Genomic DNA, 27,351 nt, shown 5'->3' with positions numbered 1-27,351 from the left:
GTTTTCTCTCATAGCACATTTGTTAGGAAGATCATGGTTGCATCTGTGCAATAATTCAGCCAAGGGCAATGTTCCAAATCGAAGCTTGAGGTACAAGGCCCAAGAAAGTTTTGATGAAACACTATCCAAATAGGTTTCATAGCCAAAGGTCTGCTTGCAGTCCCAATACCTTCTTCCCTTCTCACTGCTTAAAATATCAATGAGGAAGACACTCACTTCATTATTCTTCAGGGCTGCCTTAATCCTTGATTTAGTGCCACTATCGATGAATTGGGGTTTTTGCCAATAGACACAGAAGCCAAGTGAGAATAAAACCCCTTTCAAATATTTCAGCCAAGGGAGGGAGCGACTTCCCTCCTGCGAGAGGATGTCTTGGATTGTAGATCTATACAGCAAGTCCCAGGGAAGACCACACGCTCGGAGAAGTTTTGATCCACACAGGAACCCAATTCTCTGTGTATCGACCTCCGCAAAAACCTGAGCACTAGGGGTTACTATAGGGGCGACCCAAAAGTCGTTTAATAATTTTATTTTTGCTAATAGATAATCTGTACCAGTTCATGCCTCCCCACAATTCCGCACTGTATCAATCCGCTTGTCTGACCTGTGCAGAATAGGCTTCTTAAGATACTTTAAGAGCCCTGCTACCATAGTACTGAGAAAACTTTGCAATAGCTATTCCATATCTATTAAGTGTAATGACTGCTTTAGCAACTTCAGGAAACAAATGACATTTTTCTGTAAAACGAACCCCCAAATAATCATATGGTTTAACTTGTTCAATAGGCTCCACTTTGAATTTTAAGATAATTCCATTAAGCCCCTTACTACTGTTTTTCCTAAAAATCATTATCTTCGGTTTTTGACATTAATAGACCGCCCATTGCCATCGCAGAAGTCTTCAAATGCAAGCAGTTGGTTTCCCAAGCTGCATGGCGTCGGGGCCAATAAAACCGCATTGCCTGGAAACATCAGAATCGGACCAGTTTCTCCACACAAAATTGGTGCATCACAGAAAAGATTTACCAATTTAGAAATGATACCATTAATAAAAAGACACAAAGACAAAAAAGCTTTGGGGCCAGTATGCATCCTTGGCATACCCCCATTTCATTAGGTATGGTTTTTATGACCCTCCCGTCGGCACTCCATCTTACCACGGCCTTGTTCCCGCTATAAAGACTCTGTAGTTCCCTAAGAAGGGCTAGTGGGTTCCCAATAACTCTCAAAGTATTCCACAATAGCGCCTTTGGTACCTTGTCAAAGGACGTTTTAGGTCCACAAATGTGACGTACAATCTAATTTTTCTTAACGTTACATACTTGTCACATATAAGACCCAACCTGAGGCATTGATCAATAGTACTGATATTTGCCTGGAAACCAGCTTGTAAGTGATCTAGAACATTATCTCATTCCATCCAAAACTCCAAGTGGGTCAACAATGATGTGGTGAATATTTTCCCTATGGCTGTTAAGTGCAGTAATGACATCAAGTGAGATAAGGGTCGGTCTCCCATGTTGATCTCAGTGCCAGTTTGACTTTTGTCCAAAAAGACTCTGGATTCCTCGTACAATGATGAGAAATGGTGATGCCAAGCTGACTTGGATATTACACGGAATTTGATTTTGGCCCCCACTAGTTACCGTCCCTATGAGACTCCATAATCTTCTTTGATGTTTGCTAACAATAGCGTCAAGGAGGATTTCCAGGTATCTCTATAATACTCCTCCTTTTTTTCTTACAAAATCTTTTGTATCTCGAGTGGGCCGTTGTTATTGCCTCCCCTCCCACCTCTACTGCATTTTTCACGTTCAATCTTTATCATACCAGGGATTCATTTTTATTGTGTTTTTCCTATTGTTTGGCATGAAATGTAAATGTTGGTCTCCCACATTCCATAAAGGAATCGTGTAGCTTTAACACTTTCATTTGGTGACCCTCCTTCAAGTATGACATTTTCTAAAATCGGGAGAATAGATTCATACATTTCAGCCACTATCTTAGTTGTATTGATTCTGGCCCACTTGACCACCCTTCTAGCATTTCCAGTTATTTTCAGAGCTACATTATCCCGTGGTTTGCACATCCCGTCTAGGCCGAACAATTGGGAGTTCAACCTCAGTAAGAGTACAGGGATCACTCTCCACCCTGTTGATCACCTAAAACTCTATCATTTAATCCCACATCTCCAGGTTCACCATAATATAATCAATATGTAGATTTATGTGGTTGCTCACATAGGTATGTTTAACAGGTGAATCTCCCACCAAACTCCCATTACGTGCTCATAGGTTTAAAGACACTAAAATACTTGCAATCTCAACCGCATTCTTTTTTTGCCGTCTGGGGGTAAAGCGTCCAGGCTCTCCACGTTCCAGAGACTGTCCTCTTCTTCACAGATGCCATCCGTCAAAGACAGTGGCTCAAATTGGATATTGACATCCCCAGGAATAAACAGCTTATGACTGCGCTGGTGATTTAATCTCCATCAGGTGACTCTGGTTTTTAAAAGATCGAACAATTTAAGTTCCTTATCTCAGCCTAGCTTATTATGTTTATTAAAAGTATTTCAGACCATCCTTAAATCTTAAATGAAGCTCTAAAAAATCCCTACTGGGATTATGGGTCTTAAACACTTCAATATCTAATGATAATTCGATCCATATACAAAGGCCCCCACTTGCTCTTGCCTGTTTACCCTTTAACGCTGGAATGGCCAATGTGGAGTGGCCCTGTAGATGGATTGTTTCTGTGGCCCATGTCTCTTGGAGGCAAATAATTGTATAGCCTCTAATGAAATCCAACCACAGGCTATCCGTCATGTTCCTAGCAAGCCCAACAATATTCCAGGACAGAATTGTTATGAATACCCGAGGGTTGGCCATGGCACACAGCAAATCATACCTCACTGCCTGTCTCCCGTCGATTCCCCTAGATTGGCCCTCTTCCTCGCCTTCCATGCCCAATTGGCTCAAACATCCTCTCTGCAGTGACTGCACTCCCATGCCCGTTAACCAGGTTAGGTCCTACTGGGCATCTGGCTGCCTTATTCCAGGGGGCATTATAGGAGTCGGTTTCCAATGCTGGGACTGCTGATCTGAGTAATTTTAGATACTGCTGGTGGCTAAGCTCACAGTTCTATAGACAGCAGTCCTTGTACAAGCTCTTCCCTAGTTTTAAAAAAAACCTGGATATAATCCAAGAGGCTGTCTTTCAGGCGTTTTTTCACCCTTTGGTACTAGGTACTCCACTCTTTTTCTGTGTAATTTGTTTCTTACCCTTGCGGTCTACTCGTTTGACAGCTATATCTAGTCCAATATTGAATATAGTGTCTGATTGTTCCCTTACTCAGGGTTGTGCCCTTGGTGGTCTAATTTCGCTCCTGGACCTCGAGCAGAGACAATTGCTTTTTAAGTTATTGTAGCTGGACAGGATACCACTTCATTTATTATTATTATTATGTCAAGGTCAATCAGGGACTTGTAGTCCAGGGAAGCCTCCAAGCAAGTAACCCCACCCCTCTCCCCTGCTAGATTTATTGCGATGTTGCTCTGAGGCAAGGTATGCTACTAATCCCTGTTATAGCCCCTACTGGTAACAAATTATTTATCTGCCGCTCTTGGTCTGATCTTTTATGCGTTTCATATACTTTTAAAAATTCCTTTTGTAACCTTACTGGTTTCCCTTGTGCTCTGGTGTCACCAGCCCTACTTATTGGAGTCGATATAACCTCATCTTTATCCCAAGTATTCATCACCAGATATTTCTGTAGCATGCAATTTGATTTTGCTATTTTTTGTTGTTGTAGCCGCAGTATTCCCTCCCCCTTATGTAATCAAGACGTTGACCTCATTAATAGGTTCAAACATCTTGAATAATATTTGATATGATATGGCATTTGTAACGCGCCTATACACAAGTGTTTCAAGGGGAACCTTTTGTCGCTACTGCTTCTGTAGTTGCGTTTCTCTTTGGCATTATGGATTAGATATATAACTGGAATCAAATACTAAATGGAAATCCTTTTTATAATATTACAGTGATAAGTAATTCCCCGAAAAATACAAAGTTCAAGAGTACAAAATGCGACGTGCCAATACTATGCTCAAGGCGCTTGGAATAGTGAGGTGCTGAAGTGCTGTTTTGACAATTGGCCGTGTTGCAAAGGGAAACAAAATTTCAAAGCTTAAAACTTAAACTATACGTTGTAAAGGTTAAAAGATAAATATAATACACAGGGCACTCGTTTAAGTCACAAGTTTGCTGCTAAGCCACCTTCCCAGTTGGACACAGGTGGTCACTAGTAGATAAATACAACCATTATACCACAATCAGATAAAGAAAAGTCCTCCCTAGAATAGCATAAAATACATCCAGTCCATCTAAAAGTGGAGGAAGAAGAGTCTGGAGAGAAACATTTCAAAACCCAACGGTTACATTAAATGAGCCTAGAAATGTTAAACATTTTTAAAATGTAGTGCTAGTACAAGTTCCCGTCAATCGCCTATGGATGATTAGATGATATTTGCAGTCTAACACATAACAGCAGGAGAACTCACAAAGTTCGCCAATGACTGGGATCAGTTGGATAAAAAAAAAACTCCAGGGGCAACTCCTGACTGTTCAATGTGGGACCATAGTCCGACTCACCCACCCCCTGGTGAATCGCCACTCAAATTCTGACCAAAGTAAATTGCTGGTAAGAGCACAGTAGTTAACAAAGTGTGACCAACTATCCACTACCATCCACTGCCATCCAATGTGAGTTCTTAGTTCTCGGTTAACAACTCAGTTCACAACTTTATGCTGTATGACTTAGGGAACCTTAGTGCTCACCTCATGTCAGCAATGACAAGGTTGTACTTTTCCTTTACAAAGGCCCTATGATGTGAGCTATGTACCGCAATGAGTTTCCACAATAAGTAATCGAATTTAGACTGTCAATTCCTATTTCTTTAGTGGTGAGTGGAGCTCCAAATTAACCAGAAAGCCCTGGTCGGCACTGTATGTGCGGGTCATTCAGGAAAGCTAACACAGTGATATGAGACAAAGTGAGATAGCAGTAGGAGACGCACTGCCCCGACAGCACTGCCTACGCGGACTGCAGGGACTGCTCTTTGCTGCTCTCATCTGGTAACACAGCCTTTAGGAGCACATGTAATCCGACCCTCCTCCTTCTTGCTCAGGGGAACCAAACGACACTGGGTTCTGTGTTCTGTATTCAGTATTTCTTGTCGTTCCATAATGTTGTTTCAATCTTCCAGGTCTGTCCTTACAGCCTAAGCCCCTCCTTATGGCTGGCAATGCTTGAAAAGGTTAATAGAGTAGCAGCGGGATAGTGGGACTGGGGCTTGACGGGGGGCTTAGAAAGGAGCTTAGAAGGAGGCTCAACAGGGGCTAAACAAACCCAAGCACACCTGCTTCACCACATCTGGCTTTTCTGCCGCTTACTAGCGCTTAGCGTTTGCCGCTACTGCTGGCTACTGCAGCCTGCTGCAGGCAGTAGGCTACTGCAGCCTGCTGATCACAGATTTTCACAAATGCAGCCTGCTGCTCGATTGCCAGTGGAGGCCAACGGTGGTTGAAAGAGCTCGGCATCAGGAGCAACAGGAGAGGAAACGCCAAGCCACGCACCATTGGAAAGCTCTATTGCCAGTACACTGTGTCAGCCCCCCGTCACCTGCACCAATGCTGTCCAACCTTTGGGGGGGGGGGTTTGGCAGCCCAGCAAAAGGTGCTCCGGGTGAGCTGGGAACGCTGAGTCGTCGGAAAGACCCAAGTGATGCATGTCAAGCCGCACCAAAGCTACGCTGAGCCTGCCTCCAACCCAGAAACCAAGATGCAAGATACCCGCTAGCAACACACTGGCAATGAACATCAGTGGGACAAAAAAGAAGACATTTTGGTTAGTGGGATTGGAGAATGTCATCTGTGGCAAAAGAGGACGTGTTTGCAAACTGAAACTTGGAGAGCAGGAGGCCAGACCAAGCTGTTAATATGGATGTTTGCTTTTTTCTGTAAAACCAATGTCATCTTATGTCCAGGTTTGATTCACAGTTAGATTTAGCATAGCTATTAACACAAGCAGATTCATTACTCATGGCACATTATTATAATACATTTTATTTATTGAGTTTTGATTTCGTAAATATGTGTCTTTACAGTTCAAATTAGAGCATCAGGTCAAGGGGGCTCTACATGCCACACAATGTGGGCAATAGCAGTTAACCTAGTACAGTTGAGAGGGTAATAGCAAAACTTTAAGCCTAATAGTCGATTTGCCATCCATAAGGGCAGAATACATTGATTAAAAAGGGGCATAATTTAGGTTGTGGAACAGGTGGCAGCTGATTTCCATTTCCATTGTGGCTGAGAGTATGCTATTCCATACATGTAGCCATAACTTGCGCGCATTTAATATTCTCCAATAGGCAAGTAGCCCACAAATAATTATCTTCTGCACCATCACGTTTTTTTCTCCATACAAGACCCACGTTATTAATTGTGTTACAATACACAGGAATACTCCACGTGTAATTGCTGTGACTATGCCATTCTATGTATGCAGCCATGCCGGATGGGTATTCAAATTTCTTCACCATAGCACACCACGCTTGGAGTTAGATTCACTCTCATTAAGATTGTGGGCACACTGTCATAATCACGTGGAGTATTGATGGTGTACATATGCATATATATCCATTAGCATAAATAAACACTTTTTTTGGCATGGCGCGCGTGACTGTGTCAGAGCTAAAAGGTAGTTTCACACGCTGCTGGAAATGGTGACTTCATATATGTTGGGAAACGGGTATAGAGCGGTGCTCTAGACTTATTTAATGGCATTAGCCACTTAACTTTCATATGCATCTCCCCCAGGGATGTCCCGGTTTTAGAATCGTACTTTCATCTTCACATTGTATATCTGTTTCAGCAACACAAGCCCATTAACATAAGGGGCGAAACGATATCAGATGACTGATACAGGTATATTTTAATGTTTTACTCTTTGTCAACAGCAAAACAAAAGCGGTGATGGCTGAAAGTTTTAGAATTAATCTTAACCTCTGCCATTTTTCTGGGCAACCCTCCAGACCATCATTCTTCACCTGGCAAGCCTTTGCAAAAGGGGAAAGACCATATGCAAATAGGGCTTGGGCCCACCCCAAAAGGGGCAGCCCAGACCAAACCAAACTGCTTGGCCACATCCCTTCTGCACGACACCACAAGCATCCCCAAACATGTTACAGCCTTGTTGGGCCTCATCAGTGAGCAGTAGCTTGGGTCTCTAGGCCCTGCAGGCATGGGACCCACATCTGGGCTTACCCATTGTAGGTGCCTTTCCCCGGCTTAATACGTGTGAGAGAAAAAATAAAATAGCAGACAAAACCCCTTTTCGGGGAAAGAGGCACTGAGACCCGGCTGCAAGAGTTCAAAGGATGGTTTATTTCTCCAGCTAGGAAATAACCCAAAAAATTCTCCCACATTCACATCAGTGCCAACATTTATATTAGTTAAAGTATCTGTAACAAAAAAATACTAAATGGACCCGATTGGCCAGACGGTGTGGTGCTGTAGATGTGGGTAGCATCTCTTCCTCCTGGTTGGCTGAGTAGCTGACGGACGTCAAACATCTTGTGCTCCATGCAGGTCAGGGTCCGGTCACTGTGGTCACTACCTAAGCTAACATGTTACATACTAAATAACAAATTATTTAAAACATTTTATGCTACTTGTCACATTTCTACATAAGTCGCACACAATGATCATTGTCAGTACAATTGGGTCATTCGTGGCTTTAATTGAAGGCCTTGACCTTTATTGTGCATGTAAAAGAATCAGGCTATGTTTCGCATCGCTTCTAGGTTTCAAACCCATTAGTACAAATAAAAACATATATAATAGAAAAAATGCTTAGGGTTAGTAGTGGGTGTGTTGGGTGGGTTTCGCAGCACAGACGAGGGTCTGGCACTTGAAAGAAATACCTTACAGGAGGTGCAGGGTCAGGATGGCAATAAATTGTTCTAATGGGGGTGGGTGGCTAGCACGTTTCAGGACGAATCGAGCAGAAAGTGCTTAGCTCATCCTGGTTCACATGCCGGTTTTCAGACGAACAGCGATCTCAGAGGAAGAAAACTGTAGCATATTGATTGTTGCAACTTTCTCCAGCTTCAGCGTGAGAATGGAAGCGCAGAAATTTCCTTCGCAGGGGGAGTGCAAGGGTGGGGGCCAGCCAGCTGCCTGCGCGCCTTGTCTGTGTGTGTGTGTGTGTGTGTCTCGGTCCTTGGCTGCTGCGGTGGAAGAGGAGCTGAGCATTGCTGTACTATCGCAGTGAGGCCTGTTTACCCAAAATGGAGTCGAAAGGGGGCACAAAAGATGGATGCCCCGTGTCCTGCTCAGTAGTCCCATCTATGTAGCAGTCAACCGTGGTTAACTTTACATAAGGGCAAGGGGCAATCCCATTACCGGAGGCACGCGGTCCAAGCCTTGTACTGAGGAGCGTACAACGCGAGGGGGCCCGAGGACCCCTCGCTCCCATACACCATCCTACTCAAGGTGACTTCAGCAAAACAAGAGTTATTGACTGGAAGGTGTAGAATTAATCTTGACCTCTGGCATTGTTCTGAGCAACCCCCTAGACCATTGTTTTTCACCTGCCAAGCCTTTACAAAAGGGGAAAAGACCGTATCCAAATCAGGCTTGGTTCCACCCCAAAAGGGGCTGTCCAGCCCGAACTGCTTGGTCACATCTCTTCTGCACGAGACCACAAGCTTCCCGAACATGTTTCGGGCTTGTTGGGCCTCATCAACAACACAAGCCCATAATATAAGGGGTGGAACCATATCGGATGAATGATGCACGTATATTTTAATGTTTCACTCTTACTTTGTCTCACATAGCAGGAGTCATCAGGGCCATTACGTGCATTTAGGGCTTAATCTAATACAGATGACTTCATTTCCTAAAATGGATCTGTATTTCTTTCAGGACTCCCATGCGAATGTTGCGTTTCATATAATTCAAGGAACAGCATATTCATGGCCAACAGGCCTGTTTTCAGCGCATATTTTAGGTGCCCCATGTACTGATAACGTGCTATATAGCCAATGAGCTACATATCGTGTATCATTGGGACCAGCCGGTATAAATACGCTTAACGCTGCAGCATAGCAATGCTTTAGGTGCAATGCAATGGGTATCTGGCTTTGGCTTCCCCTCTCTGTCTGTTTTACCTTTCCAGTCCAAATGCATGTATCATTCCAAGTATGAAGAGAGCATAACTCTGCAATGTATTAACCTATTGTTTTATACTCGTTCTTTCCCTTGTCATGCCCTTTGGTTTTCGTCGACCCAATAATGGACTTGCAACGTTGCTTTTAAATGGGTCTGGATGGTTTTCTGCAATTAAAATGCTTTGTTCTATACACTTGGTATTTCTATCTTGTCTTTTGATGCGGGGTGCACAATTCAGGTGCTTTTATGTTCCCCACACGGTTGGAACGATGGTTGTTCTATATCGTAATTGGAGTGAATTATGTTTATTGGCCTAGATAAAGATCCATAGGCACGAAACGAGCATGTAGGCTAATTACTAGGTGCAATATTTGTTTAAACTGATTTGGTTGTCCCAGGAAACCATTTGTCTAACTCATGGAATCATTCACATTATGATTTGATCGAACAATATATCATGTGTGACTCATGATTTGTCTGGAGATAATTGAACCAAAATAGCTCACACATGGACTTCATCCCAGCGCAGTGTGTCAGGGCACATTTTCTGTCACATGTTTGTAAGAAGTCTAATCAAGAATAGTTTTCAATTGGAGTGTATTTTTACCTGCAGTTCGGGGGGCTTTCGAAAATGTGTCAACCTCAGGGTTTAAGCCGCTTTGTGACGGTGGCTGTGACGGCTAATACCAGAGTCTGTTTACAAAAAAAAGTATGATTTTATTCGGTCAATATAGATTTGAAACCATTATCTTTCAAACATGCCACTTCCATGTCAACAATTCAGTCGTACCTGACAACTGGGGAACAACTGATGAGACATCCAACAGCTATTTAATAATGCTAGTTTTACTGTGCAGTATCAGAAAACTTCAATGTTTGAAGTGGTGAGAGCGACTGGTATCTTAGCAAAAATAGTGCCGCACAATGTGTTGAACAGCTCAATGGTCTGGATAGTTTGGCCCTCTCAATGGTGAAAAGCTGTAACTTTAAATTCTCTGGGAAGAAGCAAAATCTATTTGCCCGTGGATTATAGACTAAAATGTCGTCCATCAGTCCAGTCAGCAGCAATCATAACCCATCTCCTCACTCCTGCATTCATCAGTCTCTCAGCACCAACTCCCTCTGCTGCACTTCTAGCACTTTTCAGTGTTTGTGCCCAAGTCTGTTGTTTTAACACAGGAACACTTTCTGGATGACTTAAATGGCTGACACTTTTTGGTAAGAACGTTTCAAGGGCAACCTCCAAGTTGAGAATACTGCCAAACTGCACTTTCGGTACTTCACAGGCGCTTTCACAGGCTATTTCTCTTTTTGATGTTTTAGACTGCTTTCTGAGACTTGAAACAATACCCACATTTCAGGCAATACCCACATTTCAGGCCATGAAATTGGGTAACTGGGACCCTGGGAGTGTGAGAGGCCCCCTACTCCCAGATACCAACCCCCAGAGGCGGTGTAAACTGAGCAACCCCCAGAGCTCTGCCACCGAAAGGCACTGCACACGTCTGATATCTTCATCTTTGAAAGTTCTAACTGTTCAATGGGACCTGAATAATTTGTTCCCCATTCACTGTATACCTGTGATCTGAGCCCCAGTGTGTTTTTCCCTGACCATGCTTATTGTGAAAATGTTTTAGAAAGTGGCTATCAAATCCATGTGACAGATTAGTAGACCAGATGATCTATACTTAAATGTGTACTCCAAAGTCTTCACACTTTTGCTTTTCTGTCAAAATTCCATCTGGATCAATTGATTCATCCCAACATCACTGTCCAAAGTCCTCAAAAAAGTATTTGGGCACTCTAAGCCACAGTCTTAATTTGTTATTAGCACTTTATACGTGGACAGTATATAAGGTTTCTTCCTAACAGTGACCGTACAGCTAGTTCCATAACATTCTGTTTTGCATCAAGGGATCATAAGTGCTCTGTGTTTTTACTCTTTGAGATCCTCACACTTTCAGGATGTGCTGCACATTAGATATGTTATCTAGTTAGTAGCCTCTGTTTGACCATGCTGTTCTCTGCAACATCTAGGCTCAAACCTCTGTCTGAGTAATTCACTCTTCTCCTATTGTACAATCTGGTGATGGGTCTCAACTAGGTTTAGTAATAAAACCAGCTCTGATGTCAGGATGAAGAATACTTCCCTTCAAAACTACAGCCACCTTTGCCCCACGTATTTGGCTGGATATATTCGCCGTTTTCAACTTTGGCAGATGTATTTGTTTAATGTTGCTAAAGTGCATAAGAGGTAAGCTGCATGGCTCACCGGATGGAGAGACTCATCTATGAAACTCTGAGCACTAGTACATTTTGAAGCTTTGTGACAAAACCGAGTCCTCCCACAACATGGCTTAAATTCCCTAGGAAAAATGTCAACTGCATGATGGATTTTGGGTTTATACAGGCTTAAAAGAAAAAGTGCTATGCAATGCATATTTCAAGTTTTCTTTCCATTTGAATTTTGCGCATACTGCTTCCTTGCAATATGCGATTATTGTATCAAGCTCTTTCAGGAAATTAAAAACATACCTTCAGCCATTGCATATATGTATATCTCCAACAGAACTCATAACATACAAGATATGATTTCAAAAGACTTTATTCCTTTCAGGAGGGATAATGGGATAAATCCGCATAAGTACAGTAAAAGGTAGATTGTCTGGCACCTTGGGGACCCCAATGGTACTGGTTAATCACACATTCAGGTTAACCAAATGACGGTTGTTTGAGCAGAATAACAAAGCAAATAAGCCAGATAACCAAACTTCCTGGCCTGTTTGCTCTGTTATCCAAAACCAGCTACTATTATGAGCACTGGCGGTGCCAGCTAATGAGGTGTTGGATAACAAAGCCTTTACTGTACTAAGGATTGTGTTATACCTGAAGATGATGCCCTGTCTAAACAGTCTAAGCAAAGAGTGTGTGGAATGGACAAAGCTACCTTTTGTAATTGCCGGACTGCGACATAAAACAAGTTGTGTAGGAAGCAGCAGTAACATTACAAGTCGAAACGAAACATTTACAGAGGCATCACAGGGAAACTGTGCTGTTTCCCGAACTACTACCTGATTTCACCATCTAAACCTCTAAAAAGAGTCAACAGTCCATTCCCAACAGAATCTGCTTCGTACATGATCACGTGGAAACGAAAAAATGTCAGACAGGCACAACAAAAGTACTTTACGTGTCCTCAAGACTACCTCGAACGATCACACTAAAAAAGATTGGTTCATGCTGATGCTCTGCTCAAGGCTAGCAACACAATCCGGTATTGACACAAAAGTGTGAGGCCAAAGACCCGTAAAAACAATCTGGAATTTGTCCCTTACTAAGATTACTAACCAGACCTAAGACTGTTGTGATAATTGATATCTAATATGTGCTCACAATAGTAAAATGTCGAATGCTAATATGCTTCAATGAAATAACGTCTATGTATGTTTTATTTCTTTTTCTATGTTTTTATTAATGTGTCTTTTATGATGAAACTTCAATAAAATTGTTGTTCTGTATGTAACTGACCCACTGTACCATTTTTGAATTTAATTAACAAAAAGGCACAGTGTTCCTTGGGCCTCTGTCTCCCCCTTACCCTTATTATGTAAAAGCTGGGTAGCTATCTGTGGACCCTGTGTGTTTATTCCTGTGTTTCCATCCTCATACAACGAGCCCCCTAAAAAAGAGGACCCCTTCTGCTCATTTGCATTTCACTCAAACCATATTGACTCAAGGTTTTGCTCTCTTAATAGGAATCCTAGTGTCCCTCTGGAACTCTTGTCTACTTTCCTTGGTCCAGGTTATTTTCAAAGCTTTGGTTATCAGGATGGGTAGTAGTATAAATGCCTTTATGTACAAGCGATTTCTCTGAAAATCATGTTCTTTGTTCTTCTGTGAGCTATCTAAGCAAAACGTGTACACTCACCAAACCGTGTTGGATATAGTGCCCATCACCCTTATCTTGGGGATGTAGTACGTGGCTCACTTGTCTGTGGGATGTAATGCCCGGCTTACTTTTCTCTGGGATTGAGTGCAAAGCTTGCTTGTCTCTTGGTTAAAGTACCTGGCATGCTTGTTTCTGGGTTATAGTGCCTGGCTCACTTGCCTCTGGGTTATAGTTCCTGGCTCACTTGCCTCTGGGTTATAGTGCCCGGCTCACTTGCCTCTGGGTTATAGTGCCAGACTCACTTGCTGCACCTCGGGGTTCTAGTGCTTGTCTTACTTGCCCCATCTCAGGGTATAGTGCCTGGCTCACTTGACTCAGGGTTGTAGTGCACAGCCCACTTGCATCAGGGTTATAGTGCGCGGCTCACTGGCCTCACCTCAGGGCTATTTTGCCTGGCTCACTTGCCTCAGGGTTATAGTGTTCAGCTCACTTCCCTCAGGGTCATAGTGCCTATTTCACTTGCTTCAGGCTTATAGTGCCCGGCTCACTTGACTTAGGGTTATGGACTCCTCACCTGAGGTGAGGCCAGTTCTCTGGCCTCACCTCGGGTTTATTTTGCCCGGCTCGCTTGCCTCGGGGTCATAGTGCCTGGCTCACTTGCCTCGGGGTCATAGTGCCTGGCTCACTTGCCTCAGGGTCATAGTGCCTGGCTCACTTGCCTCGGGGTCATAGTGCCTGGCTCACTTGCCTCGGGGTTACAGTGCCCGCTCACTTGCCTCGGGGTTATAGTGCCCGGCTCACTTGCCTCTGGGTTATTGAATTGTTTATTTATATAGCTCTCCTATCCCGAGGGTATCTGTGCCCAAGTTTACGAGTTACAATTGAAGTAGAGGTGGTTTCATATACAATTTAAACAACGTACATGCAATAATAAGAGTGACAGATTATAATACAACACTATAATACAGGTATGGAGAAATTGATGTAAAATTAAATTGCAAGGCTTAGCATGCTTCCAGTGCATAGGTATATTTGGTTCCCTGTGTCTGAAATGTTGAACTTAAGTTATTCTTTTGAGAATAGCCGTGTTTAGTCTTTTCGGAAGGTCCAGTAGGTTGGCTCAGTTCTAAGGTCTATATATAGTTCCCGTCTCACTTGCCTCCAGGTTATAGTGCCTGGTTCACTTGCTGCACCTCAGGGTTATAGTGCCCGGCTCACTTGCCTCACCTCAGGGTTATTTTGCCCGGCTCACTTGCTTTGGGGTCATAGTGCCCATCTCACTTACCTCAGGGTTGTATTGCCCAGCTCACTTGCCTCCAGCTTATAGTGCCCTGCTCACTTGCCTCCGGTTTATTGACTCAGGGTTATAGCGCCCAGCTCACTGGCCTCACCTCAGGTTTATTTTGCCCGGCTCACTTGCCTCAGGGTTATGGTGATATGATAGGTTATTTATAACGCGCTTAATACCCAGAGGTTTCGCAGCACGGACCCAGGGATCGAACCTGTGTTGCTCTGTGTCGTCTTGCTTCCAAGGCGAGCATGTTGCCCCCGAGCTATCCTCCTGAGGAAAAGGTGCTCGGCTCAATTGCATCGGGCTTTAGTACTCTGCTCACTTGCCTCAGGGTTATTGACTCAGGGTTGTAGTGCCTAGCTCACTTGTATCGAGGGGTATATTGCCCTGCTCACTTCTTTGTGTGGATATAATGCTGAGTCCACTTATTTACGCTCCAAGGCATATAGTACCTAGCTCAATTCCTGTAGGCTTCCAGGAATATTGAGCCCAGCTTACCTATCTTGGGTACCTAGTGCATATATTACTTGTCTCAGGGACATAGTATAGCTCCTGATTTGTGTAGGTCACTTAACAAAAAGACAGATTTATTTCGTCCGATTATAAGCGGCCTACAAAAATTGAAAAAATGACATTCCTTTCGCCCCCCACCCTCTCTTGTGGGATTTCTTCCATATCGGGGAGTTTTACCCCCAAAGCCCTCTCCCTCAGCTCCTGCCGCTTCCCTCCCCACTCAAGACTCCCCTCCCCTCACCAAAACGCACACAAACACGCAACATACACGCAACAAACAATACACAAACACTTACCCGTTCTCCCCCTGATGGTCCTTCCGAGTCCTAGCGTGTCTGTCAGCCCCGGCGCGCACTTGTGTGCATCGCAGGAGCTGACAATTCGATTTTGAAAGATTGCTGTGTGCGGTCAAAGAGCAGTCCTTATAAATCGTTTTTTGTGTTTGTTTAAAAAAATAAATCTTTTGACCTTATACCCCTTTCTCAGGCTACTCAGCCTTCTTCGGCTTATTAGCTCTGCTAGGCCCCTTGACTCATTCAGAGTTGGTTGGGCCTTGTCATTCTTTATACCATGTCCTCTGTCCTCCATGTCAAACCTACTTCAGGTTCTAGGGAGGGTCACACAGGATCTCCTGTGGTGGGCCTGCATGAACAACATTCTGAAGGGAGAACATTTTTGGCATCCATGGCTGGAGATAACTGTAGTGACGACGCACGGCTCACTCACGGGGTGGGGAGCCCACACCAATGATCTGACAATCAGAGGTCACAAGTCTCCATCCGGGGAAGGCCAACAACGATGTCTTTTCACCGCTGCCGTTGGAACAAATTCTGCAGCTGGTGCAGGGACAAGGTGGACCCTTTGCACAACACTGGCAGTGTTATCCTTTCTGCTGCACCTGACCAATCTGGGGCTCCAGGTTGGGACCATTAAAGGTAATTTGGCAGCGCTTTCCATCTTAAAGTGCTCATCTGAGGGAACTTCATATTTTAAGATACCTTTGGTGATACAATTTCTGAAGGAACTCACTCCCTCCATCTACCTTTCAGGTTCCCGTTTGGGACCTTAACCTGGTGTTAACATTTCTTGTGTTCACCATTTGAACCACTCCATTCGTGTCCCTTAAGGTTACTAACATTCAAGACCGTCTTGTTGGTGGCACTAACATCAGCCCGAAGAGTAAGTGAGTAGCAGGCACTGTCCTCTAAACCACAGTTTACAGTATTTCAGAAGGACAAGGGTGTCCTGCGGGTCAAGCCTTCATTTCTACATAAGGCCATTTCAGACTTTCATTTAGGACAAAAGATTGTTACCTTTTTTCTATCCTCCACCTCATCCTGGCAAGGAGGAGGAGAGGTTGCACAGGCTTGATCCACATAGGGTTCTTAGCTTCTACATTTCAAGGTTGTCAGAACTTTGTCTGGATGACCAATTATTCATAGGTTATACGGGTCATAGATTGGGACACGCTGTAACAAAGCAGACCTTATCACAATGGATTATTCTAGCTATTTCTGAATGCTACATGCTGGTGGGCAAGGATTCCCCAGAAGGCTTGAGAGCCCATTCCACTAGCGACATGGCTACTTCTTCGGCTCTGCAAAGAGCTGTTCCTATTAAAAACATTTGTAAGGCAGCTGCTTGGTCTACAATACACATTTTTACTAAGCATTACTGCCTTGATTTTACCTTATGTCCGGATGGAAGCTTTAGGAAAGCTGTCCTCCATTCTGTGCTTGGAAACCATGGATGGCTAAATTCTTACTCCCTCCACCAAAACAAACACTGCTTTGGGAGTCTATCAAAGATGAGGGATACGTGGGAGGACACAATCTATTTGAAGAACAAGCTACTTACACCAGGTAACGTTCTTTCAACTGGATGTTCGTCCCAACTATTCCTCCTCGCCCTCCCAACCTAACCCTCAGTAGAATTATCCATGTTATTGCAGCTTACGCTCCTTCAGAGTTTAGTATGGTCAAATCCGCTTTTATGCGGGTAGTTCTATTTGAGAATGACACGAAAAAAAGAACTGAAGCCAACAGGCACCACGCGTACTATATAGGCCTTCGATGACATAATTCTCGAGACGGAGGCCCTCGAGGGACATCGAGTCGACGCATCGCGACATCTGCCGAATTTGTTTTTCCAAAGCAGCTGAAGCTGGATATTGGAGACAGAGGAATACGTGGGAGGAACATCCAATCGAAAGAATGTTACCAGGGGTAAGTAACTTGTTCTTCTTAGCACCTACTCATTCATGCACATTAAAAGATACATGTTTACTTCGTACAATCGTGAAGTTAAAATGGTAGTTTCTTCCTGTGGTACTACATGCAGTACTGGTCCAAACATATCCATGGAGCTGAGAAGGGTAAAAGCCTGGCGCAAGATTCTACATGTCTTTTCCCTATTTTTGTTGGAGTATTTGTGTCAATTTTTAGGGAGTGAAAGTGTCAAACACCCCTTATCTGTAGAGCTTCATCAATGGCTTGCAAAGTCTTTTCGCCCACTTGCATAGTTGAGTAGATTTTATGAATGACAAGTGCTATTTACAGGCGAGTTTTGAAACTTTTATTTTACATTTACTTTGTTTGCAGTAAATATCTATAAAACGTTTCACTGAGCACGACTGGCCTTTGGGTGACAGCAGTGTTCCAAACAAAGTGGGTTACAGAAAGGTCATTTAAATTTGTTGACATTCGTTGCCATGGGCCGAGTGCATTTCTCTTAGTTCAATCAGGTAAACTACGTTACTTGAGCTGCAGGTCTAGCAGAATTCTATATAATTTGCAAGGCCTGACTACTCTCACTAATTAATGCCTTACTTCAGCGATACACAAAACTGCTGTATTGTTGCTAATTTTATGTCGTTGGTACAAATAACTTCTGGTGATATTATATTAGTACAGTATTGCTAATCAAATGGGTATTTGCTAATCAAGAACATTTTAATGAGCAAACTCTGCTAATCACTTTTTGACAACTAATTTATGCCTTGCACTGGACACAAAAATAACACTAAAAGTAACCTTTGACAACCCTCAATTAACTATCCTAGGTACCTGCAAAACTGCAACAATATTGCATCCATTGTTAATGTTAATATGGTGCACATGATGTGCATTTTTCTCTTCTATTTGGAAATGATCTATCCCAACATTGGTTAGCATGGAGCCTGAGCGGATCCCACACTTGACTGCCTCTAGGTAGCTCACAGCTTTGGGACTGGGTTGGGACACTGACTTCCTCAATGTCCTGTATGATATCTATGATGTCTGTCATATTTTTCCTACATTAAAATAATGATTGTGACTTTTTGTTTGAAGGTGCGAAAAGGTGCAATTGGAGCTAAATGTGGCTTGGTATTTGCTTTTAACTCTACTAAGGACAAATTTCATGCAGAGGATCATTTTAAAAGATTTGAGAAATATGACACTTGGAAGATGAAAGAATTTAAGCAATTTGTGAAAAACAGGTACAGTTCTTTTCTATGCGACCAATTGCTTTCTTGCTATGCTTGTGGAAACCTATTTTCTGGTGTAGATAGTTTACAGACATGCCCTTTTGTGTAATATGAGAGATCACTTCACAATGTTTCAGATGTAATGTTACTTATAAGGTGAACAGTTCTATGACTATTGTCTTGTTCCAAGAGGGTTTGGCACCTGAAGGTTGATTTTCATCCTTCATGTTTTTATTCCTCAGTGTGAAAGTAACCTATTGTAAATATAATGATTGCAAGTTCCCCTGCTTGTTGGCAATCGGTTACATAATAGCAGCAAGGTCTGTCTAACTCCTGCTCCCATTCCCTAGCTCCCCATGCTTCACACAGTTCCCTTTCCTCCCTTTTCTTTGCTCCCGTTCCCTCCTCCTTGCTCCCGTTCCCTCTCCTCCCTCTCTCACGGTCCCTCTCCTCCCTCGTTCTCTCTCATCTTGTTCCCTCTTATCTCATTCCCACTCCTATGTTTGTTTTCCTCTCACCCCTCTCCCTCTTTCTTTCACTCCCCTTCTCTCTCTGTGGCATTATAACCTAAAATATCGCAGATAAATACTCCACACAGTTGACTATTGAAAGGAATGTTCAAGAAAACTTGCCAATTTTTCAGTTGATTATCCACTCCCACTGCAAACTTTGGCTTTTGCATGGAAAGTAATTCTTCTGTCAGTGCACTCTCCTAAAATAATCCCTTAATGTATGCTGATTGAGCTTTTTTTGCTGCAGTAGTAAGGTGCTTTTCAAAGTTAGCCACTCATTGTTAAAATGTTTAAAGGACATATTCAATTCTGAAGAGATCTGTTACATTATTGATGCCAGTCCAGTTTATTTGTTGTCACTGCCTGTCCTGAATTGTGGAAATGACAATGTTTAATGCCACTCGTCACCTCAGAACTGGGGAGAACCCTATGCTGCTCAGTGTTAACAAATATATGCATTCTGCCACAGCATTCAGAGGTATGGCCGAAACACTCCTTTAAGCATCCTCTAAAGAATAAAACTGTCAAACCCACCAGATGATTATTCTGTAACACCACCTGTCAAAATGTCAAAGATATAGACATAAAACATGTAAGATGCCCTATAGAATCATCAGACATTTGCAGAAAGACATATCTAGACAAAGCAACAAGCTAGATGTCAACAGCAGGTCATGCGCATGAATTCTACTTGTTGTTTTGGAAAGACAAGCCACCTTCCCTTTCTGGCTACTGCTTTGCATCTATTGAATATTCATAGGAAGGTCTTGGAGACCAATCAGAATGTGCTGCCAAAACTAGGACATTTCACATTGGAAAAAACAATGAGATTAGACCTGGGGAAAAAAACAAGAAAATTGAAAAGTTGGAGAAAAGGCAGGTAATAACTCGGATAGCAGAATAAGTGAATAGCGATTTTGGTCTGCAACCTTTGCAGCTCAACTTAGCAACACATGCTACTACTCAATGAGGGATTTCTTTATAAAACGTTTATAACCTATATCTATTGCTTGTTTGTTTTGCTAATTCATTAAATGGGTTCTATTGGTTTGCCTTGGAGACGAAAGTGACTGCCATCAGGGCTGGGCATCTTAAATCCAAAATATGGTTTGCAGTTATTATCAAAGTCTTAAAAACATCTCCTTATTCTCCAAAATACTCCAAGGAAATAATTATTTACTTGGATGTCTAAAACCTCGTGCCCCATCAGTCAATGATGTTTCTCAAAAAAGCTAGCAAATAATTCCTAATGATTCATATCAAGATCTCATGATCATTTAAAATGTGTTATATTGCAATGTAAAAATGGTGTAATCATTTATTTTGTCCTCCTAGCTTGCTAACATATGTTTCAAGCCTCTGGATTTTGATCACAGCACTATCTTTTGTGGTGCTAGTAAAAAAGTTTGAAAAGTTAGTGTCTGAAATCAACAAAGATGAATAGTGATGTTTTGTGGGATCCATCCTAATGGCAAGATGAAACATAAGTAGGTGTTGTATAGAAATGGATCGCAGCTAGCCAGAGATACAATTGTAAGCAAATATTGGGCTACAAAGCTAAACAAGCTGAAATACCAGTTATGCTGAAAAAGGATAGATCTGTAAAGAACTTTAAAGCAAGAATTGGGTGTATTAGTTTAACGTTTATGATTTCAACTTAGTTGATTTCAACAAGTTTGGTTTATTTGTGAGATGCTTTTAGACTAATGCACTGGGATTTGCCTTGGTTCTCCAAGGAGATTCATCATCTGGATGCAGTGTGTCCTGACCATACCAGTGAGAATGGCTCTGTTTGAAACAGTGGGACCGTGTGTTTCACTCTCTGAGGCTGCATTGGCTCTATGTAGCTATAGAGGGAAGAGATGTGATGCCTTGTCAATCACTATCACCAGGATCCTGCTTTTTGTGGGCAAATTGCGCTTGCTACTTAGTTTGCATTATAAAAAACAACTTCAGCATCTTGCAGTTATCTTCCTGCTTATGGAGACCACACTACAGAAATACTGAAGCCAGAAAGACGATAAACCACAGAACACCCACACCCTAGGTTTAACATGCAAATCTTCTGAATATCTCCTTTACGAGAATATCAAGAATTGTGCACAGTGTTGCCTTGGGCATGACCACCTTTTTATAGTCTCCTACCCTGCAAACATGAACTCACTAGATTGGTATTGCATTTCTTGCGATTACACCGCGTTCCTACAACAAAGAATCACCCCCAAATGTTTTCAAGGTTGTCACGCTTTGCCCCCTTTGGGCATCAGCACCGATTTGAACAACCGCTGCTTTCTCGGAGTCCCCAAACCGATACTCGTTGTCAGATGATGTAATTCTCCACTTTGCTGTTTGCAGCCGAACTATCTATACTGAGATTCTTATGTTTTGCCACAATCCCACCATATTGGAGATGCTGCTATGCAATACCGTATCTCCCACGATCAATGTTTTTTTTTGTTTTTAATTATTTTTTTTATTAATTTCACAGCAAACCGTGCACCTAAACATGGTGCACAAACCCCATCCCTCACACCCTCACCCCCATCCACCCCCTCAAATTTCTTAAAACAGCAAACACGGTCTACTAGTCCACAACTGTTTCTTCTTCTCCATAGTCCAGGAAGCTATCCGTGTCCAGTTCTCCAGGCTCCGAGCCTGTCAAAGATGCAATCAAATGCTGCCATGCGGTCAATGTCTCTGCTTCCTCCTCGCCCCCTCAACACACTGCCTCCCTCTAAACCACTGTTTCAGCCTCGGCCCATCGTAGGGAGGTCCATCCACCAGGTGTCTACATTGGGTCTCACCCGAGCTTTCCAACCCATGGCTATCCTACGTTTTGCCAAAATATAAGCCAGGTCTTTGAGCTTGCACACATGCTTGGGTTTACGCGGTCTAGGAAAGCCCCGAGCCATAATTGCCCACACTGAGTCTACCACCAATACAATCCCTTTGTTAGCCAGTCGGTCGACTATTTCCTCCCAATATCTCGTAATTTCGGGGCAAGCCCAGAACATGTGTACCATTTCAGCATTTTCTTCCCTGCATTTTGGGCAGCGTTCGAACTTGGCAATTTTCTTAGGGGAGGGGTCATATATGCCCTGTGAGTAATATATAGCTGAATCTGCTGCAATCGGGCATTCCTCTACACTTTTTTATGGTATCCTTGCATCCACCCCCATAATCCAACACTTATTGTCTCCCCACTTTCCTCATCCAAGTCCCGCCTCCTCTGAACCACCTCTTTACCCACTTTGGAGATCAATATTTAATAAATTCTGGAGACCTCATGGCCGCCGTCTGACACTGCTTGGAACATTTCTATGGCAGTGTCTGGCTGCAGAGCCAGTTCTGTTTCTGACCATGTCTTCTTTAATAGTGCTATCAACCTAACATACGTGATGTACTGCCCGCTATGTAAGCCTGTGTCCTCTCTTAAACTATCAAACTCTATTCTGCCCCACTCCCGCCACACATCCCCCACTGTTGTCACTCCCACAGGTTCCCAGTGCTCCCTGATGGTTTGTCTCAATTGTTTATCCATACCTCTCAATGTCACTAGGGGGACCTGCGGGGAGCACTGTGACCGGCTTCCCAGTATTGCACAGATCTTATTCCAGACCTTCCTTCACAGGATCAGCAATGCCGCTGTCTTGCCTTCCGGGGAATCCGTCACCCACAACCACTCATTCAGGAAATATGGTACACATTCCGCCATCAGTAGTCTGGACTCCGATGTGGTGTCCTCAGACAGACATCTGGCTAGTGCAGTTGACCCGCTAGGTCAGGCTTGTCCAACCTTTTTGAATGTGGGGCCGAAGCATTAACTTTTTGTAACCCGGTGGGCCGGCGAGCCAAAAGTGAACACCCTCACCCAAAGCAGTATACTCAAAAGCGATGGTGTGTGAACTTTGACAAAATAGCACCACAGGCATAGCTCTGCAGTCCCAAAGATAGCTTTTGGTGTCGGGGCAGTGATCAAAGGTTAGTTTTTGTGATTTCTTCCAGTGTGTATGTGTTGATATTTCTCTGAAATGGTTTATAGTCATAATGTAGAAAGAAAAATGTCGACTTACAAAAATGTAGAAAAAAAGAAAAATGTCAAAAAAAAATGTCAACTAGCACTATCAATAAATACATAAACAAGAAGAGTATCATTTACTAGGGGGGGGCCCAACCCCCCTCACCCAACACCCCCCGGCCACCCCCCCGACCCCCCCACCCCCCTCTCACCCCTCATACTCAACACATTTTAATTATGTATATATATATATATATATATTTATTTTTTTCGAAAAAATGTAGAAAAAATTCGACATTGTTTTCAAAATTTTTTTTAGACATTTTGACTTTCAACATTATTGCATCCTACATTATGACTGACCACCCTCTGAAATACTGGGGGCGACCGAGCGTAGCGAGGGAGCTATAATGACCTAGGGGTTCCCTACCCCCCCAAGATTTTTTTTCCAAATATGGGGCTGAAATTGTGCATTTTACAGCAGGAAAATTGACCAAAAAGCCTTGAGTTTTTACAATCGGTTCTAAAGGGGAACATGTACATTCCATGTCACCAACAGCAGACAAGAACATTGAAGAACACAACACATTTTAATGATCAATGTTTCCACAGTGTAAGACAGCACTGTCACTGATGTAACACATTGGCATGCTAGTTGTGCCCAAAATATGCCTCTGTAGCAACATGTCTATGCTGGCTGTTCCCAATTTAGGCCAGCATTGTCCTCTACAAAGCATGATTGATGCTGCCTGAGCATGTGCAGTGTGCCCAATACATATGCCAGTTTATCTCTGTAATACACCTTCATTACTTTTATGGTAATGAAAGAAGCATAATCCAATTCCAGAGGGCACTTGAGGCAGTAAAAGTCCTCTGCCTCAGCCCGGTTTATTGGTCGGACCCAACATTGCATAAATAAATAAATTAATCGTGTCCACTGACCCAACACACATTGAACAAATAAATAAATCGGACAGGGGAGCAGATTTATGAATTTCCGGGGGGGGGGGTGCCTAAATATAGGAAGTGACATCACCAGCAGTTATATGACTGCATTAGCACGTAGTCGCCAACTTGGTGCGGGGGGTGCAGAACAGTGGAAACATTGGCTAGCATGTACTGCATATACTAAAGTCAAGTAAGAAGGTGGTTTAAGCCTTCCAGTTGCATTCCATTAGGCCAATACTGCCCCTACTCCACCCCTCTATAATCATCCAGGTTGTAGTAGCCCTCAAAAGGCAGAGCAACACAACTAGGATGGGAGAACGAAATGCCATCCCATCCTGTGAGTGTGTCAAACCTCAGAGCAAAGACTGTGCGTGTCTCCTACTTTGGAGCACAGTCTCACTAATTTGGTGCAAATCTCGCAAGTGGGTGCATAGGAATCCCATGCGTGTGTGTGGGCTGCAGACCCCGGATCACTTGCTCACTTCTTCATTGTGAAACTCAAGGCAGTACTGTCCCAATGGTGAGAAGTGTCGTATTTTCACATTAACTATGCTTAAGCACTATGGGTTATTGAATAGTGCTGCTACATTCTGAGTAATTCCATCTCTTTAAATATATTAGTTCTTGTATAACCACACCAGTGTTGATACATTCTGATGATGAAGATGATGTTAGACTTGCTCAATAGTTCTGGTTATGTATCATTAAATGTACTTCAGATCTTCAGAGTCTCGGGAGGAGAGCTCAGGGGCAACATGCTTGCCTTGGAAGCAAGACGACATGGAGCAACACAGGTTCAATCCGTCTGGGTATATTATGCGCATTATAAATAACCAATACAAATAAATCTGCTGAGAAGTGCTAGGGCCTTGTCAATAAGAGTGTGGCAGCTCAACAGAGAAGTTCTGATGTTGTCCCATCAAAAGTATAGCAGCTCCACTAAGATGAACTAGCATTGCCTCAAAATAAACATAGTATTACAATTATAGAAGCCCTGTTTAGCAAGCTAACTGAGGAGTACCAGCATTGCCCCATTTCAAATATGGCAGCACTAGTAGAATATAGATTACACAGCCCTGCTGAGAAGTGCTGTTACTGTCTCTTTAAAAATATAGAAGCCCATTAGCTCTGCACCATTAGGCCCTGCAAGTACTGTCCCATTGAATGCTATTACACTGAACAAGGTCAACAGTATGGCAAGGTCCATACTGGGTTCTATGTGATCATTCTGAATTTTGAAGAACAAATACAAAAAAGGCCGATTTATTTCAGCCGATTTGTGTGGTCAAAAGGCCGTATTATCACATTCTACTGTCCACCCACCCTGCTATACCCCCCAAGATGGTGATCCCACCTCACTCCACACTCCCACCCTCTCCCACGCTGTTACCTTCCTTAGAATTCAGGGGAGTTACCTCCCTCAACGCCTTTTTTTCCCCCGCCCATAGCATAGCATTCACCCTCACCACATACACACTCAGAAAGTTGCAAACAGTCTCATTTGCCCTCTCCCTGCCACCTCCCCCCCGCAGATGCAATTCAAGAGGGGTGCCTCCAATTCTACAAATCGTTTTTGGTTGGGTGTGCCTCTACATCTGTGCATCCTTCTTGCTAAGAGGGATACACAGATGTACAAATACACCCAAACCAAAAATTTTTTTAGAAATTGGGGGGGGGACACTTGTTTTGCATATGTGCCTCCATTTCTAAAAATCGTTTTGGGTTAGGTGTACATATACATCCGTGCACACAGATGTAGAAGTATACACAAACCAAAACGATTTTTAGAAATTGAGGGACAGATGCAAAACAAGAGCATCTTGCTTTGCATCCGTCCCTCAATTTTTAAACCTTGTGTTTTTAACCAGGCTTTCACCCTGCCCGCCAAAGAAAGACACAGTATGGATGGAACAAAGGGCCATCCATACTGCGTCTCTTCTCTCCGGCCTGGGGGAGCTGGGGGGGGGGGTGGAGCACCTGTGTACTGGGTGCCCCTGAAACCGGGCCGTGGCCTGTAACTGCCTCTGGGGCCGGGGGCACCAGAGGCAGTTACAGGCCACGGCCCGGTTTATTTATTTATTTGTCCAATGTTTGTCAGGTCCGTGGACCCGATTAATTTATTTCTGCAATGTGGGTCAGACCCAACATTGCATAAATAAATAAATTAATCTGGTCCACGGACCAGACAAACATTGGGCAAATAAATAAACCGGGCAGAGGCAGTAACAGTCCTCCGCCACTACCTGGTTTATTTATTTGTTCAATGTTTTCTGTACAGCCTTGCGGTCCAAATGAAATGGCTTGGAGGGCCGCATTGTGGCCCGCGGGCCGTATGTTGGACAACCTTGCCCTAGGTAATACACTTCAAAAATTGGGTAATCTGATCCCTGCACGATCGTGTGGGTTTCGTAATTTCCATAGGGCTCTCAGATTCCTGGTATTATGCCAAATGAACCCTCTACATGTATTGTGGAGACTGGAGAAAAAACGTTTAGGAATTAGATATGGGACATTTGCAAAATTGTGTAGCAACCTGGGTAGTGCTTTCATTTTAAGCAGTGCCGTCCCCCCCCATCATGGTCAGGGGCAACCTTGTCCAAAATACCATGCTCCGTTGAATCCCCTCAACTTCCTTCGCCATGTTATTCTTATGTTCATCCTCGACCTTATGATATACATTTATCCCCAAATATCTAAAGGTGTCTACCGCCCACTTGATCTGTAACACCGGTAATGCACATTGAGGTGCTCCCATGTATCTACCCAGCGGGAATATAATGGATTTCCGTGGGTTTACCGTTATACCTGATAATAGTGCATATCGTTCTAGTACCTCTAGTATATACTGTAGGTTTTCCTCGGGGTAATGCAAATACAGCAGCATGTCATCCGCGTACAGCGATATCAGGTGCTGCCTTCCCTTCGTTTTAATGCCCACTTCCCCATATTGGTATCTAAGATATGCTGCTAGTATTTCCAGCACCAAAATAAATAGCATTGGGGAACAGGGGCAGCCCTGTCTAGTTCCTCCACTCAGCATCCACCGTTCTGAGACCACTGACCCTGTCCGAACTCTAGTGATCGGTTCACTTTACAATAATTTCACCCACTGCAGGTACACAGGTCCTATCCCAGGACCGCCAGCAACCATGGCCACTTGACAGAGTCAAAGGCCTTGACTGCGTCCAGTGAGACGATCACTAATTCTTGGGAGCTCCCCGCTGTCTGGTCTATAACATGATGTAATCTTCTGAGATTGTCTGAGCTACTCCGCTGGGGGACGTATGCTGTCAGGTCATGGTATATCGGGGCACTGATCAGAGGCTTCAGTCTGTTCGCCATCACCGCGCTGAGGATCTTACTGTCCTGATTCAACATCGACAACGGTCTGTAATATCCTCAGTCAGTGTCTCTTTTCCCTGGCTTAAGGAGCGGAACGATGACCGCTTCCCTCAGTCTCTGGCAGCATACCTCTTT

The 27,351-nt window shown here is 43.4% G+C and overlaps 1 protein-coding gene across 3 annotated transcripts in view; it reads left to right on the top strand.

The window, feature by feature from the left end:
- ZZEF1 (zinc finger ZZ-type and EF-hand domain containing 1) overlaps nt 1-27,351 on the top strand; it is a 3,309,810-nt gene that overhangs the window by 558,526 nt on the left and 2,723,933 nt on the right. For all 3 annotated transcript variants that reach the window (XM_069614719.1, XM_069614718.1, XM_069614717.1), the window contains exon 11: nt 18,260-18,408. In XM_069614719.1, the coding sequence (XP_069470820.1) occupies nt 18,260-18,408 (149 nt within the window). The remainder of the gene's footprint in view (nt 1-18,259; nt 18,409-27,351) is intronic.

The sequence above is a fragment of the Ambystoma mexicanum genome, chromosome 9 (assembly GCF_040938575.1).
Source record: "Ambystoma mexicanum isolate Mex_15411 chromosome 9, UKY_AmexF1_1, whole genome shotgun sequence".
NCBI lineage: Eukaryota > Metazoa > Chordata > Amphibia > Caudata > Ambystomatidae > Ambystoma > Ambystoma mexicanum.
Note: the sequence above shows the minus strand (reverse complement) of the source record. Positions and strands in the feature narration are given on the sequence as shown.